The 19483-nt window shown below is 25.7% G+C and overlaps 1 protein-coding gene across 3 annotated transcripts in view; it reads right to left on the reverse strand.

The window, feature by feature from the left end:
• Positions 1 to 19483, reverse strand: part of LOC145834775 (brefeldin A-inhibited guanine nucleotide-exchange protein 1-like) — a 43999-nt gene that overhangs the window by 13402 nt on the left and 11114 nt on the right. For 2 of the 3 annotated variants that reach the window (XM_082942288.1, XM_082942287.1), the window contains 22 exons: positions 17756 to 17882; positions 17511 to 17660; positions 14859 to 14972; positions 14717 to 14782; positions 14609 to 14656; positions 14408 to 14465; positions 11845 to 12096; positions 10877 to 11063; positions 10454 to 10507; positions 9887 to 9998; positions 8836 to 8958; positions 7980 to 8222; positions 7685 to 7793; positions 5506 to 5701; positions 5034 to 5180; positions 4731 to 4901; positions 3056 to 3140; positions 2548 to 2725; positions 1803 to 1942; positions 1009 to 1140; positions 567 to 725; positions 16 to 127 (listed from right to left, as the gene is read on the reverse strand). In XM_082942288.1, the coding sequence (XP_082798414.1) occupies positions 16 to 127; positions 567 to 725; positions 1009 to 1140; positions 1803 to 1942; positions 2548 to 2725; positions 3056 to 3140; positions 4731 to 4901; positions 5034 to 5180; positions 5506 to 5701; positions 7685 to 7793; positions 7980 to 8222; positions 8836 to 8958; positions 9887 to 9998; positions 10454 to 10507; positions 10877 to 11063; positions 11845 to 12096; positions 14408 to 14465; positions 14609 to 14656; positions 14717 to 14782; positions 14859 to 14972; positions 17511 to 17660; positions 17756 to 17882 (2963 nt within the window). The remainder of the gene's footprint in view (positions 1 to 15; positions 128 to 566; positions 726 to 1008; positions 1141 to 1802; positions 1943 to 2547; positions 2726 to 3055; positions 3141 to 4730; positions 4902 to 5033; positions 5181 to 5505; positions 5702 to 7684; positions 7794 to 7979; positions 8223 to 8835; positions 8959 to 9886; positions 9999 to 10453; positions 10508 to 10876; positions 11064 to 11844; positions 12097 to 14407; positions 14466 to 14608; positions 14657 to 14716; positions 14783 to 14858; positions 14973 to 17510; positions 17661 to 17755; positions 17883 to 19483) is intronic. The other variant, XM_082942289.1, reaches the window with a different exon arrangement.

The raw sequence follows: 19483 nt of genomic DNA on the forward strand, positions 1-19483 counted from the left end.
ACATAAAAAACATACTCTGGTTAGAATCTTGTACTACAGCATTCTTTTTAATAGCAGTTATTTGATGATCATTTACTCCACTTCCAATCGATTGTATAAGATCCAAATGAGATATGCACCTTAAAATCTGAAAAAAAGAAGTAACTATAAAAACAGCAAACTAGTTATATAGAAATATTTAAAAAACTTAAAAACCCAAGTGATAACATTCAACTTTTATAAAAATAAGGTAACAATTGAAATAAGTTTTAAATTCAATTTAACAATTGCTAAAACGATTATTAGAAAAAAAAATTTAAACCATACCTAAAATCTTAAAAGTTTATTTTGGTTTTCTAACTTCCATTGTAAAAAATATTCATAAACAAATAATTCGTGATTTACAAAAACAAATATTTTACATAGTCTTTTTTAGCAATTTTTTCTCAATTTCTTTAAACTACTTGATAATTTAAGTAAAAAGGCAGTACATTAGTCTTTTTATTACGATACTCACCAGTTATTAGCATTAAATTTCACACAAATTAACATAAGACTATACTTTAAAAATTAAGGTTAGTACTAACCTGCTTCCACGATTGTTGCAAGTAGTTGCCGTCAGAACAAGCTACCTGTATTAATGTTTTAATAGCCTCGCGATTCTTCCATTCAAGTTCACGAATTCCAACAGTGTCTTCTAACAAGGAGCATCTCGACAATGTATTGATTAAACTGTCTCGTTCCAACTGATTGGTGTTTTGTTATATTAGTATTGTAAAAATAAGTATTTAAAAAACTATGTTTAGCTTTCGACACATAGTAGTTTAAATGAAAAATTTTGTTCATTTAACAAAATGCAGTGAATACTTTTTTCAAGATATTTTTTTAAAAAACAATAACCATTGCATTTAAATTATTAATTAGAATAACAACTTATTATTTTCTAGAAGAAAAATAAAATAAAGTTTTATATTAAAACTTAGAAAAAGTTATTTTTCAATAATGAAATTTTGAAAAAAAAAAACTAACAGAAAGGCCAAAAATACAAGCAATTCTTATTGAATATTGAAATCCTTTTAAGCACATAAGGGTTGACTCTTTGTCTTCGAACTTATCGTGGAAAGCAATTGAAAATGCTACCATAAATTGATTCCAGTATTTCTAATAACTTTGTAAATTTCTAAATGCACAAATATTTAGAGTATTGTTTTCTTATTACAAGTAGTAACTTGCAAAATATTAGTTTAATATATTCTAAAGTTTGATAAAATATCAATACTTTTATTGAAATAAACTTTGTTTATTTATAAGCTATTCTAAAGAGAAAATATACTGTACTAAACCAGTTTAGACTAAAAATGTTCAAAAGCATATGGATATACTATTAAAAATATATAACTCTACGAAGTATATAAACAAGTTCGAAACAACGGAATTTAAATTTTCTTACAGTTGCTAGGTTAAACAACTTTGTATTTTTAATTTAAATTGTAAAAATATGTTTAGTAAACAAAAAACGGTATTTTCATCGAACAATGTATTTTTTACTTTTATGAATGAAGTTGTAAACTTATTTTATACTTCAAAGTATTTTTACAGATCAACGCCCTTTTAAAACTTTACGGCTAGAAATAGAATACTTAAATAACAATATGTCAACAATATTTAAATTACCAAGTAATATTTCCTAGGAAATAAATCCAATAACAAACGTTCTAAAATGTTACGGTGTCCAATAATGATTTTAATTATATTTTTAAAGTAAAATTTAATATACTTAAACATGCATTTTTATGCTCTTATTAAAATAAGCTCTGAAAAACCTTAAACATTGGGCGAACATGTTCAAGATGCTCAGCAGATATAAACTCTGAGTGGATTTTTGATGCCGCTTCCATTAGCACTTTCGCATTATCAGCCATTTCCTGCATCTCACGCATTCTCTGTGCGGCTGATTTTGAACCTGTTCAAAACTGGTTATTACTTAAAGTCTAACTAGAAACATTCGTAAAAAAGCTTTAGAAAGCAACAATGAAAGAATACTTAAAATCACGTATTGTTATTTATATCAATTTACTACAATTTACTTATTATAAGAAAAATTTAAAAATAATTTTACTTCAGGTCAAAAAAACATTTTTTTGATATATTTTTTTACTGTCTGAACCAAGGTTTTCCAAAGATGGCAATGCCGCCCCTTTTAAAGAAAATTTAGTAAGTCTGGGGTAAATAAATAGTAAGGGGGCGGAAGGGGCACAGTTTTGAAACTTTGGACAACATTTTTTTACTTTAGCTTGCTATTAAGTATTTAATCTTAACTACAAAGGTGGCAAAAAATCAAGTGGGTAATTAACTTAATTACACTAGAGATTCAGTGAATAAATAAAAGTGTCACGTTGTAACTAAACCTAAAACTGCAGTCCGCAAAGATTTTTATCTTTAAAATTTGGTACTCTAACAGCAAATGCTAGCCTTTTGCAATCACTACTTAATTTTCTTTCAAAGGGGCGATAATAACAACGAATTTAAGAAATTCTGGTCTAAACTATATATTATGCTTTAAATAACCCTTAATAATACTGGTAGCATTTTGCTTTGATACAGTGTTTCGTTCGTCTTTTAAGGAAATTCCTTTTTCTTTAATTTGTGAGTATATTCCTTCTAAATATTCTCGGGGTAAGTCTTTACTGTCATTTATTCCTCTGTTCATTTTGATGTAATCATCACTTGTCATTTTACGTTTAACCTGTCATATATTTTTCTAAATTTTAGCATTGGAAACCATACAAACATTTCTTGTCAAAACATATGAACAACTACTTATTTTTGGTTAGTTTGTTTAAAAATTTAGTACATTTGATACAGTGATAAACTTTTATAAAATAAAACTGTAAAATACTGTGCAATTAATAGTATCTAAATAGTTAGTATATTATATTTATCTTCATATATTTTATAACAAATATAGTTTAAAAAAATAGATAAAAATAATACTCTACGTTTATAATATAATCTATATCAACGTAGATGAAGCAATTAAAACACTTCATATGAAAGTAATACGTTATTTTGAAACCTGTGCACTGTGTTGATCTGTAGTAAGCATGATAATGCTGTATGCAAGCACGTAAGCTGCATCTGCAGATGCGAATACTGTCCCACTGTTGGTACAAAAATGATTATAAGTTTTTTTTTAATACATTTTGGTAATCAACACAAATATACGAAAAAAACATAGAAGCAAATTTTTTAAAAGTACTTTAAATTTGCGCAATTTATAATAGGCATTGACTGCTAGGCAAAACAAAACTTTTAGTAGAAATATCTAATTTAAAAACTAATGTAAAATAGATTCCTTCTGTAGTACATTATTTTTATTTTACTGCTTACTGTTTCCTAAAGTTTACACGTACTTAGTAGAACATTTTTAATAACATTAAAATAGTTTGTTTTTCAGACTTACTTTTTCTGTTTGTTTAAATTACATGAAACATAACCTATAACGATTGAAAATACTTAACAATAATAATATATGCTTAAATCAGGGGTCGGCAAACTGCGGCCCGTGGGCCAAATGTAGCCTTCAAAGTCCGAATCTGCGGCCCGCGAGGTGCTTTTTTGCTAAAAACATACTTTTACCAAACTATAAAAATTGAAGGTTTTGTAATAATAACTTAAAAAAGTGCGGCCCGCGAAAAACTACTTCTAGGAAAACTGGCCCACGAGTTACAAATGGCTGCCGATCCCTGGTTTAGATGAATACATGCGAAGAATGTAGTGTGCACAAAACTTTGAGTTCACGATATGCTTTGCAGAGTTTTTAAAAACCTTAAGTTAAGTAACTTAAAACTACTAAATAATTTTCTTTTCAGTTGTTAATTAACTTTTTTATTTTAAACTTAGTAGAATATTTTTAGCAATCAAGTTTAAAATCATTGATATAAACTAATTTAAAAATGATATAAACTAATTTAAAAATGTACTTAGTCTATTACTTTTACTATGGTGATACTGAACTTATATTTTTAAATATCATAAAAACATTTAAATTATACATCAAAATATAACATATGCAGTACAAACAGAAGCTATATAACTACGACCCACAAGTCAAGCAGAGATGTTGACACGCGACTTTTTGTTCTTAAAACAACTTGTGCAAAGCAAACTAAATAAATTGATTTTCGAATAATATTCACCAATATAGTTTTATACTGTTTATTAGTAAACTTTGGTGGTAGTTGCAAAAATATTTACTACTGCTGATGAACAATTATTCATATAAATCCAACTCGTTGTGTATAAAACTATGCCGACCCCTTAAGCAGTTTTTAATACTTTCAACATGTTATTGTATATAAATTAATTTATCGTTTACGAAATCTTGAGTGTCTATAAGTAAAAGCTAATTTTAAAACACATTTTTAAAACAAAAACTTTTGAAATATCACTTACATAATAAACAATAAAACAAGTCATAAATTGTTTCTTAACAAGATAGTTTTGACAAAGTTTTTTGAACTTACTTTCTTAGATCATAAAAAAGTTATGTAAAAATATGAATAAAACATTAACAATAAAAAACTTATATGATATGATCGTAAAATTGTTTGATTAGCTTTGAAGTTTATCGTTTAATGTGTCTAAACAATATGTTTAATAAAGTAAAATATCTTACAAATATTATGTGTGAAAATCAATAAAACTTAATTTTTAGTGAAAATTTAAAATACTTTTTATAATAAACTGACTGTGGGTTGCAATCAAGGTAACGACTTGCAAATTTTTCCATAAGTCTGTCAATTTTTTGGGCTTCTCCTGGTATTCTAAATCCTTCCAAAAACAATCTTATAGAAGATACAAAATCCTTATCCGTGAAGTTCAATGAATCAACGTAAGCATACATGACTTCTTTATTAAAACTGCAACACAAATAAATTTTACTTAGTTAATTGAATGAACGTAATTTTCAGATTATTATTTTTTAAATTATTCAAAAAATTAAGCATTTTTTCATTTATTAAACTTTTTAAAATATTAAGCAAATAATAAACGTTTCATTTTCACCAAGAAATTCTCCGACCATTGTTGGGTCTAATCGGCTTTCAGTTTGCAAAAACTTTGCAACATCCATGGGGGATGCACCTATCATTTGATTATTTTGCAAGAAGATTACACCCTTGGTAGGTTTTGAATTAAATCTGAAAATTCATTCTTGGTAATATATAAATCGATTTTTAAATACTCGTTAGTATGCTTGAAACTTATTTATTATCAAATACTTTAACTTTGTTATATAAATCTATTATATTTAGTTTATCTAATTTTAAGAACAAATTGTATTATTTAAAATCATTTTTATATTTGATATAATAATTGAAGAATACATGAAATATACGAGGTTATTTAATTATATCTAATTCTTCATAAAAAAAAAAATTGAGATTTAATTTAAACTAATTAATTAGGCATTCAATAGTATTGAACACAAACTTAAAATGATATTCAAATATAACAAAAACTAACCGAAGTATGCCTTGTTCAAGTATATCTTTTTGTTGCTTGATATCTTCAAGGACGTCGGGGTTGTGTTGTACACTACTGCTATTCATCGTTGCATCCGAGGAATCACTATGCATGGACATAGTGCTGCTACCATGAAAATTATTACTCGCCAACTGTGATGAAGATTGCTCTCCTAAAGTTGTCTGATGCTCTTTGCCTTTATAAAACACTAGTTTGTTAAATAAGCAACTATTTTACACTAAAATATCTATAACACTGCTTTAGTACGCATAGACTATATTTATTTACGACGCTTCGCTGCTCATAAATCAAGAACAACTCTAGAGGGTTAAGTTTTCAAAGTACACATACTGGTTTTATTTTATTTCAACATAAGGAAAGCACAGTTTTACTCATAAACTTAACTTTTTTACTTATCTTCATTAGTTTTATTTTATTTATTCAATCGATAAACAAACTTATTGATTTTATAAAGCTTTAAAAATTGTCTAGTATAGTGCGCAGCATTTAAAATTTCTTTTAAACTTGTGAAATACGAGTGAAATTAAAACTGAAGAAATATTAAAAAATATAAGTTCTTAATGGGTTTTGGTTCATTAGAGACAAATTTAACGGCCTTTTATAATGAAGTTAATATAATGTAATTTTTGTTATTTTTCACAAGAATACTACTTAAGAGCGTCTTTAAGCGGTTAAACTGTTGGTAAAAATTTGTACATTGTTGCAACAGTATGTTTAAAAAAACTATTTTTCAGTTAATAAATAAGTATAAATTTTAGAAAAAACAGTTTATATGTGCAATTGTGTACGGCAGTGTTTTTAAAATTTTTCATTGATTTTTCTGTCCACATAAAGTTTTCTGGAAAATTAACATTTTAAAAGTAGCTAAATATTATTTTGTACTGTGCACAGAACTTTATATTAAAATATTTACTAAATACTTATTTTAAGTTTAAAAGCTTGAGAGCCGCTTATGTAAGATTTACAGTTGTACTAAATAAGCTGTTTCAGTTTTTCGAGATAAAGATTTTATATCTATAATTTTTATTTAATATTTTATTATAGTGATATGAATTCCGATGACTACTTATATAGCATAAACGTTAATAATTATAACTTAACTTGCTAACATATTTTAAATAGCGTCGTGTTGTGTTAATAATTTAGTTAGGTTTGAAAGTGATTATTTAAAATTATAACACATCAATAAGTATAAAGTAAACTCACAATAGATAATGCATACACATAATATACATCCACTAAATAACATTTAGCTATATAACAAAACATTAGAATCGTTTTTATACCACTTTTTTATGCTGTTAAAAGTACCTAGTAGCTAAGTTTAAAACATACAAAATAGTATAGGCTTATAAAATACAAAACACCTCCTAAGGCTTTAAGTACCAAATTATCTTCACAATTAATAAATAACAAAAATATAAACTTTTATTTTATTGAAAACTTTATAATGATATAATAAATTATTTAGCTTTGAGAATTAAACAATCAAAATTAAATTTATAAAAATAACTGCAAAATAATTACAGTCTTTGTTTTAATTTCATTCTAAAAAAAATTACAATGAAAAACAGCAGTTTAATAAAAATTTAATAACTTTATTTAAATAAAAACATACCTTTCCAATTTACAAATATTTTTTTAATATATTTACTAATGCAGAGCTTTAATATTGTCTGTTTGTGATTTAACTGCAATATCTATTTAGGCCGTAACTGAATTTTAAATTCATATAACTTTAAAATGAAAGATTTTTTTTAATTACACCACTAAAAATTAATAGATGTTATTTATCTCGACCAGGGGTTGGCAGCTTTATGTAACTCGCGGGCCGCACTATTTAGAAGAAAACCATTGAGGGCCGCTATTATTAAAAAAAAAATCTAGTTATTAGATGAATATTTTGAATTTAAGATCAAATAACAATAAATTAAGCAATATTAGAGGACTAATAAAGCTTATAAAGAGTGTTTATTGCATTAAGAGCCTAAGTGTAAGTATTTATCACAAAATCTTAAATTTTTGTTGTTTTTAAAATGTATATTTTTGGCTAAAAAGAAGCTCGCGGTCCGCAAATTTTTAACTTTTAGGGCCGCATTTGGCCCGCGGGCCGTAGTTTGCCGACCCCTGATCTAGACTTTAACAATTATTATCTTACCGAGATTAGTCATAGATTGTGGATTAACATAAAGGTCATTACACCATTCAACCAAACTTCTCACTAATGTTACAAGACATTCCAAACTTTTCTTTCTCATTTTACGTATCTAAAAATATTCATTATTTAAATACACAGTACTAAAAAAAATATAAGAATATAAGTTAAATTAACAGTATTATTACATTCCTGTATACCAAATCAGACTGTTAGCTTAAACATACTTTATAGATAATTGAATATAAAAAAATATACATGACTTGAGCGTTTCTGATTTAAAGATGAATTTTACAACCTCATTAGCTACAGCATTAGATGACACTGGTATATCTTGAATTTGAGCAGTTTTACGCAACAATGATACAAGTTGTTCAAAAATGTTGGCAGCAGACATGTCGCAATCGTAATTCACATATATATCCACTATCGATTGCGCATCTTGGCAAATAGATAACAAGCAGTCCAGCAGCTTAGACTTCAACAATAGTGAACTTGAAGACGCGTCAAGCATGTTTAAAAAGATGTCTTTGAAGAAAACCTGTGAAAAATAGCAAGTTATACGCAAATTCAAACTAAAGATTGTAAAATAAAACTTTTCCTAGTTTTGGTTTATTTTAAGAGCCACAATTACAGTTCTCAACTTGAATTCAAGGAGATAAATACAAACTTAATATTTCAAAAAAAAAATTATTAAACAATTTTCTTACTAAATTTTTATTCAAATAGAACATACTATATAATTTAAATAATAACTGAAAAGCCCTACATAGCGAAACATTGTTCTGTAAAAAAACCTTTGAAATAATAAGGTTGTATCTATCTCCTTGAACACGAGCTGTAATTGCTGCTCTTAAACAAATAAATTTAATTGTTATTTATCAACGAAACTAAGTAAATTTTTGTTGAAAAAAAAAGTAGTTACGTTGAAAAATACTTTGTTGAAAAAAAAGATGCATAAAAAATAAATCATTGCAAGTTCTAAATAAATTTGCTTTTCTTTAGATACATACGAATAATATCATATTGTTAAACACTATATATTTCATTAAAAAATATTAACATTATAAAGAATAAACGGTAGGCAGATAAATTATTTTAATGCCATGTAAGTAAATAAAAACGTTAAAAGCAAAACATAAAAACTTAATTACTTGAATTTGTCCTTTGAGGTGGGTTTTGAAATTCTTAAGAAGTTTAACAAATATTTCCAATGATAACTCAAACACTTGTGGAACGTTTGAAACAGCATTGTTGCTTAGAGCTACGCACAAGTACTGTAAATAATAATATCAGTTAATTTTCTAACATAACAATTATTGAGAAACTACCAAAAAATATAGAAAACCTAAACAGAAATAAAACTGTAATTTAACAATTTAACTACTAATACATAATTTAGCAATTAGTCAGCCTTTAATAACTAAAACTTGTAAAATGTATTAAGTTAAACAGATTAAAGCAAACTTTGATAACTACTTTTAAACGAAACTGTAAGCTCCAAGTTAAAAACACTTAATTTTACAAAGTTTGTAAAAAATACAACTTTTGACTCAAATATAACAAAATACAGTATGAGGGGATGTATGAACTTTTAATAATTGTTTTAAAAAGTTACACATAACAATTTCATAGTCTATTTCAATGTGACAGCGTTTCGACTCTACCTTAGTCATTATCAAAAAACAATTCTGCTGCAAAATAACTGAAATTAATGTCACATTTTAATGTTAACTGTATATATTCTAATAGTTTACCTGTCTTATAGTTTTAGTTGTCTATAAAAGTTCAAACATAATTCCTATAAAAATACATATAACATATATAAAATAATAAAAATACATACAGGTACAATACACGTAACATTATGACATTTAAGTTCTTTTAAAATTGAACAACTAATAAAAAGCAAACTTAGAAACTTGTTAGGCATATAAATTTGAATTTAAAACACATTTTTTATACTAAAGTAAAACATTGTAACTTATTTGTTTATAAAGTAAATTCTTCTAGAACTTTTCATAACTTAAAAGATTAATTGAATCTAGTATATTTTTAATTTTTTTCTTTAAAATATTTCAACGATTTCAAAAAGCTTTTTTAGATTTTATTACACATAGTTTAAACATTAAAAGCCAACATAAAATTAATTAAACATTTATTCGACCGTTATAGAAATCTTTGTCTAAACTTATAGATACGTACTTGTTGAATAGCACTTATGAAAAGTGGGTTTTCCCGAAATACAGGTCCAGCACTTCCAAGAATAGAAGACAAAAGTTCCAATGATAGAATTTTTGATCGTAGTTCATGAGATCTTAAATGATAAAAGAAACACATAATTATAAAAGCATACGTTAGCAAAAACATAACTTAAAATTCATAAAATTTGTTTACTTAAAACGTAAAAACTTATACTTAAATTAAAATATAGTACTGAATAGTGTGATTGAAACAATTTTGTACAAAGCATTCGATCACATTCATAGTTAAAAAAATTGTTTTACACTTCAGTCTACAACAACCAATTTATTAAAACTATGACTCATTACATTAAAATTGCTTTTTAGGAAACAAATACTATATTCGTTGAAGTAAATAAATAGCAGTAATTTTTTGCTTATAAATAAACATTATAAATAAATATTTCAAAAACAATAAAACAACACAGAATACTGTGCTGAAAATGTAGTTTTTTTCTATCAAAATACAAAAAATAAGAACAATCAATAAAAAACACATTTAGCTGACTTATTCTTAATAAAAACTTACTTCGGGTCAGGAGGTCCATCCGACAACTGCTTCATACTCAATTTGCAAAAACTCCTGCAATAAATATGTTACATTTGATACAATAAAATAAAATCAGTACACAAAAGTAAAAGATCTTTTTTAATCAAAAAACTTAAGCCATGGTTTTATTTAAACTTTTTAGAATAAAAACAAGATTTGACACTATTACACTTATAGAAACTTTGCATTTTTGCATAATTTAAAAATTATAATGAATAGATAAAAAATCTAGTTCAAAAATCTCAATATTGCAAAAGTTTTTATTTCACGAAAAAAAAATTCTTCAATTTAAAACAAACATTTATTTTACCAAATTTTACGTATTTTTTAAACTAAATTTAAGAAAAGTTGTTTTTATATACCATATGTCGAATAAATGTTTATTTTGTAACTTTTTTTTACCTGAAAACAAGAAAGGCATCTTTCTGAAGAGCATGCAGTACGCTTAAATTTCTTCGCAGGACATCGTTTTCCTTTCCACTTACTTCCTCTACTTGAGTTTCTTCTTTCACAGAGCCATTCTCCTGGATTTCATCACCATTCGGTAGATCAGGTGTTTCATCTCCATTTAAAGAATGATTTTTGGTTGCTGACAAAAGAAAACTTAATTTAAATAAAACTGTTTTTAAGTATTTTTTATTTTATTTAATTAACTTAGACATAAACAATAAGTATGTAAATATGTCAAGTTGTATTTCAATGAAGTGAGTTTATATTGACCAGAAAGCATTAAAAAGGAATACAAAATATAAAACTGCTTTAAAAAATTGTAAGAATATACATAACAAATAATTTATTTTCTTTGAATTTATTTTAGTGAAACTTCAACTTTATGTATATTGTATGTTCCTTTATAGTTTAAATTATTACTATACCTATTTAGCAATAAATAATCAACTTTACCACACGACCACCAACAACAGTATTCGAGACAATCTATGTAGGTTGTCTCGGATACTAATGCTGAGGGTCGTGTGATAAAATTCATTTTTATTATTGATGGCGCTAAACATCTCAACTTTGTTTGTGATGGCCTTTCAAATAACAAAACAATCTATATGCCAGTTCATAAGTCTATTTATACCTAGTAAAAATTTAAACACTTATAAAATTCTGTAGTTTTAGAAAAGTAATAAAACTTACTTAACTTAATATTCGAATATACTATCAAAATTGTTATGAAGCATCTGAAAACAACAGCTTAGCTTAGAAGTTTCATTTTTAATTTAAGAAAATAAATATCTAATAAAAAAGAAGGCTTCTCTTTTAGAACAGCTTTTTTAGAACTTAAAAAATAATTATCAATTTAATTACTCAGTAACGAGAAGGCTTTGTTTAATTAGAAATTGTTTTTATTTCAAAATTTTTACCTTTTGCTGATTCGTCTCCATGTTCAAAGTTATTTTTTATAGTTTCAAAACTTTGTTCACCTTCATTATTAGTGACGATATTATTGACATTGTTTAGCAAATCGTTCATAATCTCCTCAACAACAGCACTGACGTCGTCAACATCAGTGACGCCATTAACATTGTCATTAGCTTGTTGGAAACCGTTGAAATCAGCAAAACCTTCGTCATCGGCATCTTTATTTTTACAATCATCAGAAACAACTTTTTTTTCTGTTAAAATTTAACATTGACTTATTAATACTTGTTTATCAAGAATAGGAAATTTATATTACAATCAAAAAAAAATTTAAATGCACTGCAAAAAAATTTTGAAAAAAAAACATGCTATTTAAAAACAGTAATAACAACTAAATTGTTATAACTTTTTCTATATACATCAAAATATAACGTCATGTATTTCAATCACAGTTTGAAAACATCGCAACTTAAAACCAAGAAAGAAGACATTAAAAATACTCTGTATTTTATACTTTCACTGTATACTTATCCAAAAACTAACAAGAATTCTTTCTTAGATAGAGCTTAAGTTTAAAACTACTAAATATACAGTTTAAAAATAAGGGTCAAAATTAACAAACAAGTTAATCAATCTAATCTCCTATCCTAATTAAAATGCTTTACCACTGATAGAACCGAATAAATTTAAGTCTTTATTAAGTATACTTAAAATAACTGTTTAACGATAAACAAGTAATAGTTTATAAGTTATTAAACTTTATTTACTTAGTAATGCCTTTCACCTGTTTTATAACAAATACATTAAGTATTGTCAAAAATCAGTTCACACTCTAGTTTTTCTTTTGTTTAATGACGTTGTAATGAAAACTATTAATTACTAAATCAAGAAATACATTAGATTCTGCTTCTTAATTTTTAAACTATGAACATACAAAAAAAAGTAAAATAGAAAATTACTAGTTTTTTTTTTGAATTAAAGTATATGAGGCAATGCAATGCTTTACAATATACAGTTGTGCGCATATCAAAAAAAGTTATAAATGTTCAAAAAAATACGTTAAATGTAAAATTTTATTTTATAATTTTGATCGAGTACAAAAAAACTTAAAATTCATTTACATTAGTTTATAAATTTTAAAATATTTACACAAATTATGATAATTGATAATCAAGTAAACAAGATCTTTTGGTAACTTGTTACAAAACTTCTCGCACTTTTTCTTATTTAATAAAAAACAACTAAAATTGCTATTATAATAGTGTAGTTGGATTTAAATAAAAAACTATACAATTTTAACTTGGTTCACAAGAAAGTCGGTATTTAAATTTTACTCAACAAATTATTTAAAAAAATAAGAATTTGGGTGTTCTAGATATTGTCAGTTATTAATTAATTTTTATTCAAATAGAACATTCTCTTTGAATAAGTCTTAAATAGCAACAGACGAACTCTAGAACGGGAACGAATCACTTTTGCACGAAGCGTCACTTTTTTACTGCATCTTTTTTGCACGAGTTAAGGGTCAGGACTAGAGTTAAGGTTAGGTTCAGGGTTAAGATCCGGATGAATACGTGAAAAGTAACGCAGTGAAAAAGTGACAACAACCCCTCTAGAACACCTCTAGAGTGAAATATTGTCTCGTATTGATAACATGTTGAATATAATTTTGACAACTTGTTACCTTTAATGTATATAAAATGAGAACTTGTTATTGTTCATTTAAGAAATTAATTAACAATTTATTAAACCTTTATTTATGGTTTAAAGGAAATATTAAGGGCATAAGGGGGGGGGGGGGGGGGGGTAAACACCTTTTTTTGGTTTTTGATCTTATTTTATATAGTTTTTACTAAGCTACAAGATGCTTTTTACAGATTTTTAAAATTCAAAATAATTTTTGAGATATAGCCGGTCAAAGTCGGAGCCAACAATAGGATCCTTTTGGGAGGTGCAAACTAAAACGGCAAAAATGGACTATTTCACTAAAAATCTATCTTCTCCTACGTTTTTTGAGATAACTACCTCAAACTTTTAGGAAATGTTCCTTGATATATTCAGAAAATTCTGTCGGAAGGAATTTAAAAAAAAATAAAAAATAAAAAAATTATACAAAAAATAAACAAAAAAAAACAATTTTTTTTTTGTTTTTTTGTTATAATTTTTTTATTTTTTTAAATTTCGTTCTGACAGAATTTTCTAAATACTGCAAGGAACATTTCCTAAAAATTTGAGGTAGTTATCTCAAAAAACGTAGGAGGAGATAGATTTTTAGTGATTTCTAGTTATTTGCCGTTTTAGTTTGCGCCTCCCATAAGGTACCTATTGTTGCCTCTGACTTTGACCGGCTATATCTCAAAAATTATTTTGATTTTTTTAAATCTGTAAAAATTGTCTTGTAGCTTAGTAAAAACTATATAAAATAAGATCAAAAACCAAAAAAGGGTGTTTACCTCCCCCCCTATGCCCTTAACTTAACTTTCATTCAAAAAAAAAAGTATGAGTGTAAAAGATAATTTGTAAATAAAACAACAATCTTGAACTACATAAAAACACAATACAAACCTGAAAGAGTTTCAACGTCACTACAGGAAGATTGTTCTTCAGCGTTTCTTTCTTTTTGCTGAATGGTAATTATCAACTTTTATGTTTAAGTTTTAATTATCAAATAACATTGACTGAAATACTTTTTCAAGTACTTGTAGTACCAAAAACACATTAGTTTAATCGCAAAACTTTGTAGAATCACTACTCATATCAACTTACTAAGGTATTTTCCAACTCTAGTTTTTCTTTTAGCTTTTTATCATGTTCCTGTAAAAATAAATAAATAAAGTGTCTAAAACTAAATAATATGATATTTTTGCCACTTACCGCCTGAGCTTCCATTCTTGAAAATATTACATTGAGCATTTGAGTTAACGTTGTCTTGGCTGTAGTCTGAGAAAAAAGGTACGTTAGAAACATTTTGAACATTATTTAGCTTTTTCAAGGTAAAAACATGTTTTAAAAAAACCTGATTAATTACGTTCCGCGATGCCAGATAAATATTGTAGCATGTCCTGACGGCTTGTAGCAAAATAGCATCATGAACCTCACAGTTATTACTTGTAACGGCAGTAAGAAGTACCTTTATGTTATATTTATTATCTTAAACTCAGTAAAAAATACTTGTAAGTAAAAAAACGTCGTGAATTGTTCTTTGTAAAGCTTGTTACAACTTAAACAAAAATCGTAAAAATACAAAAATAAAAATAATTCAAAATATGACAAGTTATAAAAGATGTAATAAATTTAGAAATAGATATGCCTTGCGAACGGTGAAACTTAAAATTTCCGTATTTAACTTCCATTTTGCTGTTAAATAGTCTGATAATTTGACTTGATAGTTCTAGAGGGTTTTTTTATTACTTTAGGGCAGTTTATAAACCTGAGTTTATAAAGTCCTCAATATTGATGGTGAAAATATTAGCTAAAGTATAGGCGGAAAACATATGGCCCGTGATGTAATTTTTCGCTGTGAAAATCAGATGAAATTAAGCTTTTATGTATATTTTGAAATATGTTATCAATTTGATTTTTAGTACACAGTAAAGAATATTTTTAAACAATTTTTGTAAAAAGATTAATTTTAACTTTTGTAGGCCGTCGGCTGAGACTTCATCTTTCTATACTAAATAAATATAAACTAATGTTTAAGCTACTAAGACTATGTACAACAATTTTGAACTTTCTCTTAAGCACTTTTTATACTTTACTCAAGCAAATAGATTGTTTTTGTTTATATATTACCTCAAGGTCAAATACTAAATAGCAAACTAAAATAAGTAAAAAACAAAATAAAAGCAAAAATTCTATAAGTGCCCAAAATTTTATAATTTACTTAATAAAATAGCTAAAAAGTAGGCGGTACCGCTCTATTTTGGAAACTTTGGTGTAAATGAAAAACTGTATACCTTTAGTGCAACTTATTAAGATTAAGCCGTTGAATAATAGCATATCATTGCAGAAATGTTAAGTCGAAACACTGACAGAAGGATACTTTAAATATAAGAGTTAAAATAAAAAATAAAGTAATACTTGATGAATTTTTTAAAGAATGTTTTATGAAAATATTAAGTTGAAAATGCATTATTGCTTGTATTCACAATTTTAAACTGAAATTGTCAAATAACTGAGCATTTGTTTTAGAAATCTGAAATAACTGGTTAAGAAGTTAGCATTAGTAATTACATAAAAAAGTACATGTATAAGAATTGTTTATTAAGATAGAATAAAGGTCTCTCGTACTCATTTAGAAAAGCTTAGCCTACAGTGGTCAGTTAATTGGTAGACAGGAAAAAAATGAATAAAAAGTTTAATATATTATAAGAATTAAAATTAATTTATAAAACGCTGTTTCACTCAAAAACAAAATCAATGAGATCATAATTCACAATAAGTTTATGGAAATCAAATTAAACATTTATGGGAAACATTAAGGTTTAGCTTAAATTTACAAACTGTATTTACTGTTCAAAACATAGATTTCTCGTTTGCTAACAAAAGATCCTAGTAAAACAAGTTCACTGGAATATACATAAAAACTGTAAGCAAACTGTATTTAATCACATAACAAAAAACTAATGGAAGCTGGTAAAAAACTCAGGGTTAATATGAACAAAACGGCTCAAAAATTTTGCTCAAATTATATTAAAGGTAATTACAGGGTTGCCAACGGTTTCTTTTTTTTTAATTTCAGAGTTTACAGGTTTGAATTTTTTCTAGATTTTTGAAAGTACTTATTTATTAATCCATTTTTAGTATAAAACTAAACTTTATAAAGTTAAAACTGTCATTAACAATATAATAATATTGAAAAGATACTGTAATGCTAATTTAAATGTGTTAAAAAAACATACAAACCAAACGATACAAATGATAAGACTGATTTTTTGTATCTACTCTAAATTTCATTATTTTACATGTAAAAGTTGATTAAAATTCAAGGATTTTTATCGTTTTTTTTTTTTCAAGATTCTTATGGCAATAAATAAGGATTGTTAATAAACACTTAAGAAACATAAAACCTATTGAATAAAATTATAAATAATAATTTTGTATTTAAAAAAAGCGTTAATCTAAATTTACAAAACTGTATTTAAAACTGTGGAAAAATCAGAAATCAGTCGATACTTTGACTAAATAAATAAACGTATGTGTAGCACTTACTTTAACAAAAATGTAAAAGCTATTAGAACAGAAGTGGGTAAAGCACAACACTTAAACCAGCGTTGTTTTTTAAGTTATAGGGTTATTTCCCTTGAATTTCGCAACGAGTAAAAACATTTTTTTAAACATGTCCAGCCAATAAAATATCATTATTAGTAATTTGGTCCGCCAATATTTTTATAACATCATCAAAATACTTTTGAAACGGTTTATTTTAAACTTCTCTAAAAACTTTAAATAAATCACACAACTGTTGTACCTTACTTGGTTATTTAACTAAAAATAATATGACTAAAAAATGTTTAATTTAATAATTTTTTACTTATATACATTTTTAAATACTCAAAAGTCTGTTTTTATATAAAACTATAAACTTTAATTACTAAAAATAAAAAAACTAAACAATAAAAGTCCTTCAAACTTTTTTTAGTAATTCTAAGTTCAAAATAAAAATAACCTTAATAATTTGTAACTGGACATCTTCATTAGTATTGACACCGGTAAAACACTCACAAATTGCTTCAATAACTCTATTAATAATGGGCTTCTGATCCGTGACAACGTCATCAGGCAAATTACCAACAAGCATTCCATACACAATCATTTTCTTAATATAGTATTGAATTAATATATACTTACTTAAAAACAACATAGAAGTTAAAAGTTTATAAACAATTTATAGCATTATAAAACATAACTCACTTGTAAGCAGTCTAATGAATCACGAACTATACTGGGTGATCTAGACTTACAAGCTAACTCAAATACTGGAAAATATGAATCAGCCTCGATAGGTGTAAATTGTGAATGTATAGAGTCTTCTGAAACTCTGCATAGGAAACATATATAACAATAGTAATACTTTTGTTTTAAAACAAACAATTATTAATGATATAATAAACGTGTTTTAATATTGCAACTATGGAACGAAAAGTTGTAAAGGAGTTGCTTTATATTCTTTTAAATCAGTTTTATTGTTTTCTGAAACTTTTCACATGAGAAATAAAAAAGGTTTTCTTTCCAGAAAGAATAGTATGAAAAATTTTTAAGGGAAAAATTAAAAAGGTAGCAGTAACTATTAATAATTACCAGTAAACTATTTAAAATTTAAATTTAATCTTACAAAACCTGTTAACAAAGTATAAAACCATGTTTCAAAACCTATACACAGGGTTGCTAAATATTTTTAGCAAATTATCTCCAGGTTTTTAAAAGTACACATTTTGAGGTCTATTTTTAGTTTAAAGTTAATTTTAACGTAAAAAACTGTGTCAAATAGTATAAAAACATTGAAAAGATAATATAAAGCTACTTTAAACGTGTTTTTTGTTAAAAAAGTTTTTGATAATAACATAAAAAAATTATCTATATGATACATTTTAGTGTCGAATCGAATTTTTACTACTTAATATGTAAGAATTGTTTAAAATTCCAGTTTTTCAAGTTTTTTTTTTCTAAATTTCTCAAATTCCAGGTTTTGAGCTTTTTGGCAACCCTGCTAAACAGTATCGCTATGATAAATTTTGGTTTATTTTTAAAAATTGTTTGTTTCTGTTTGCAGATAGCTCTTTTTAGCATTAGATTATTAAAGTAACAAAGTTCATAGCTCCCAAATATGAATAACACTTCAACTCAAAAAGTCAAACATAGAAAAAAAAGCTAAATGTTTAAATATTTTCAATAATTTATTTAAAAAGCAATAGATTCAAAAAGTTCCCAGGTTTTATTTCATATAAGAATTCCATGATTATGCAGGTTTATCTAAGATTCCGGGCTAATTAGCATGATTTTCATAGATACTTTTGTTTTTGATAAAATAGCACAATGTTAATACCTAGTTAAACTTTTAAAAATAAGTAGTTTCCCAGAAACAACAAAAAACCATTTGATATGTGTAAACAAAACTGTGAGCAGTTCTTTAAAAATTAAAAATATATATAAGTGGGAGCTTTTCTGGGCAAATGTTATTATATTTAAACAACTATAAAAAATATACTTTATTAACATAGAGGCATTAAGAAAGTCTTGGTATTTTTTACAGAATAAAAGTTTAAAGCATCAGTCACTTTTTACAGATGAAAAAAAGTTTAATAACCTCAAAAAACAGAGATAAAATGAAAAATTACCAACAATCTATCTATTTTATTACTTTTTAAACGATCTTTTTTTCCTACAATCCAGGAAATTTCAAAATAAATTCTTCTAATAGTTTGAAAGAAAAAATGTTTGCAATTTTTTTTAATAAAACCAAAAATTAAACTAGAGTTTTGCCACAAAAATTCTTAGTCGTATAACTGTGAAATAAAATCAAAATATAGTGAAGCTTAACAAGTTGATAACAAATGTATATAATAAAGATTACTTTAAAAAATGCTATAAAAAGTAAAATTCTCTTCAATGAAAAAGTAATACAAAATATATTTGGATTTG

Source organism: Thalia democratica, chromosome 4 (assembly GCF_965202585.1).
Source record: "Thalia democratica chromosome 4, ktThaDemo2.hap1.1, whole genome shotgun sequence".
NCBI classification, from domain to species: domain Eukaryota; kingdom Metazoa; phylum Chordata; class Thaliacea; order Salpida; family Salpidae; genus Thalia; species Thalia democratica.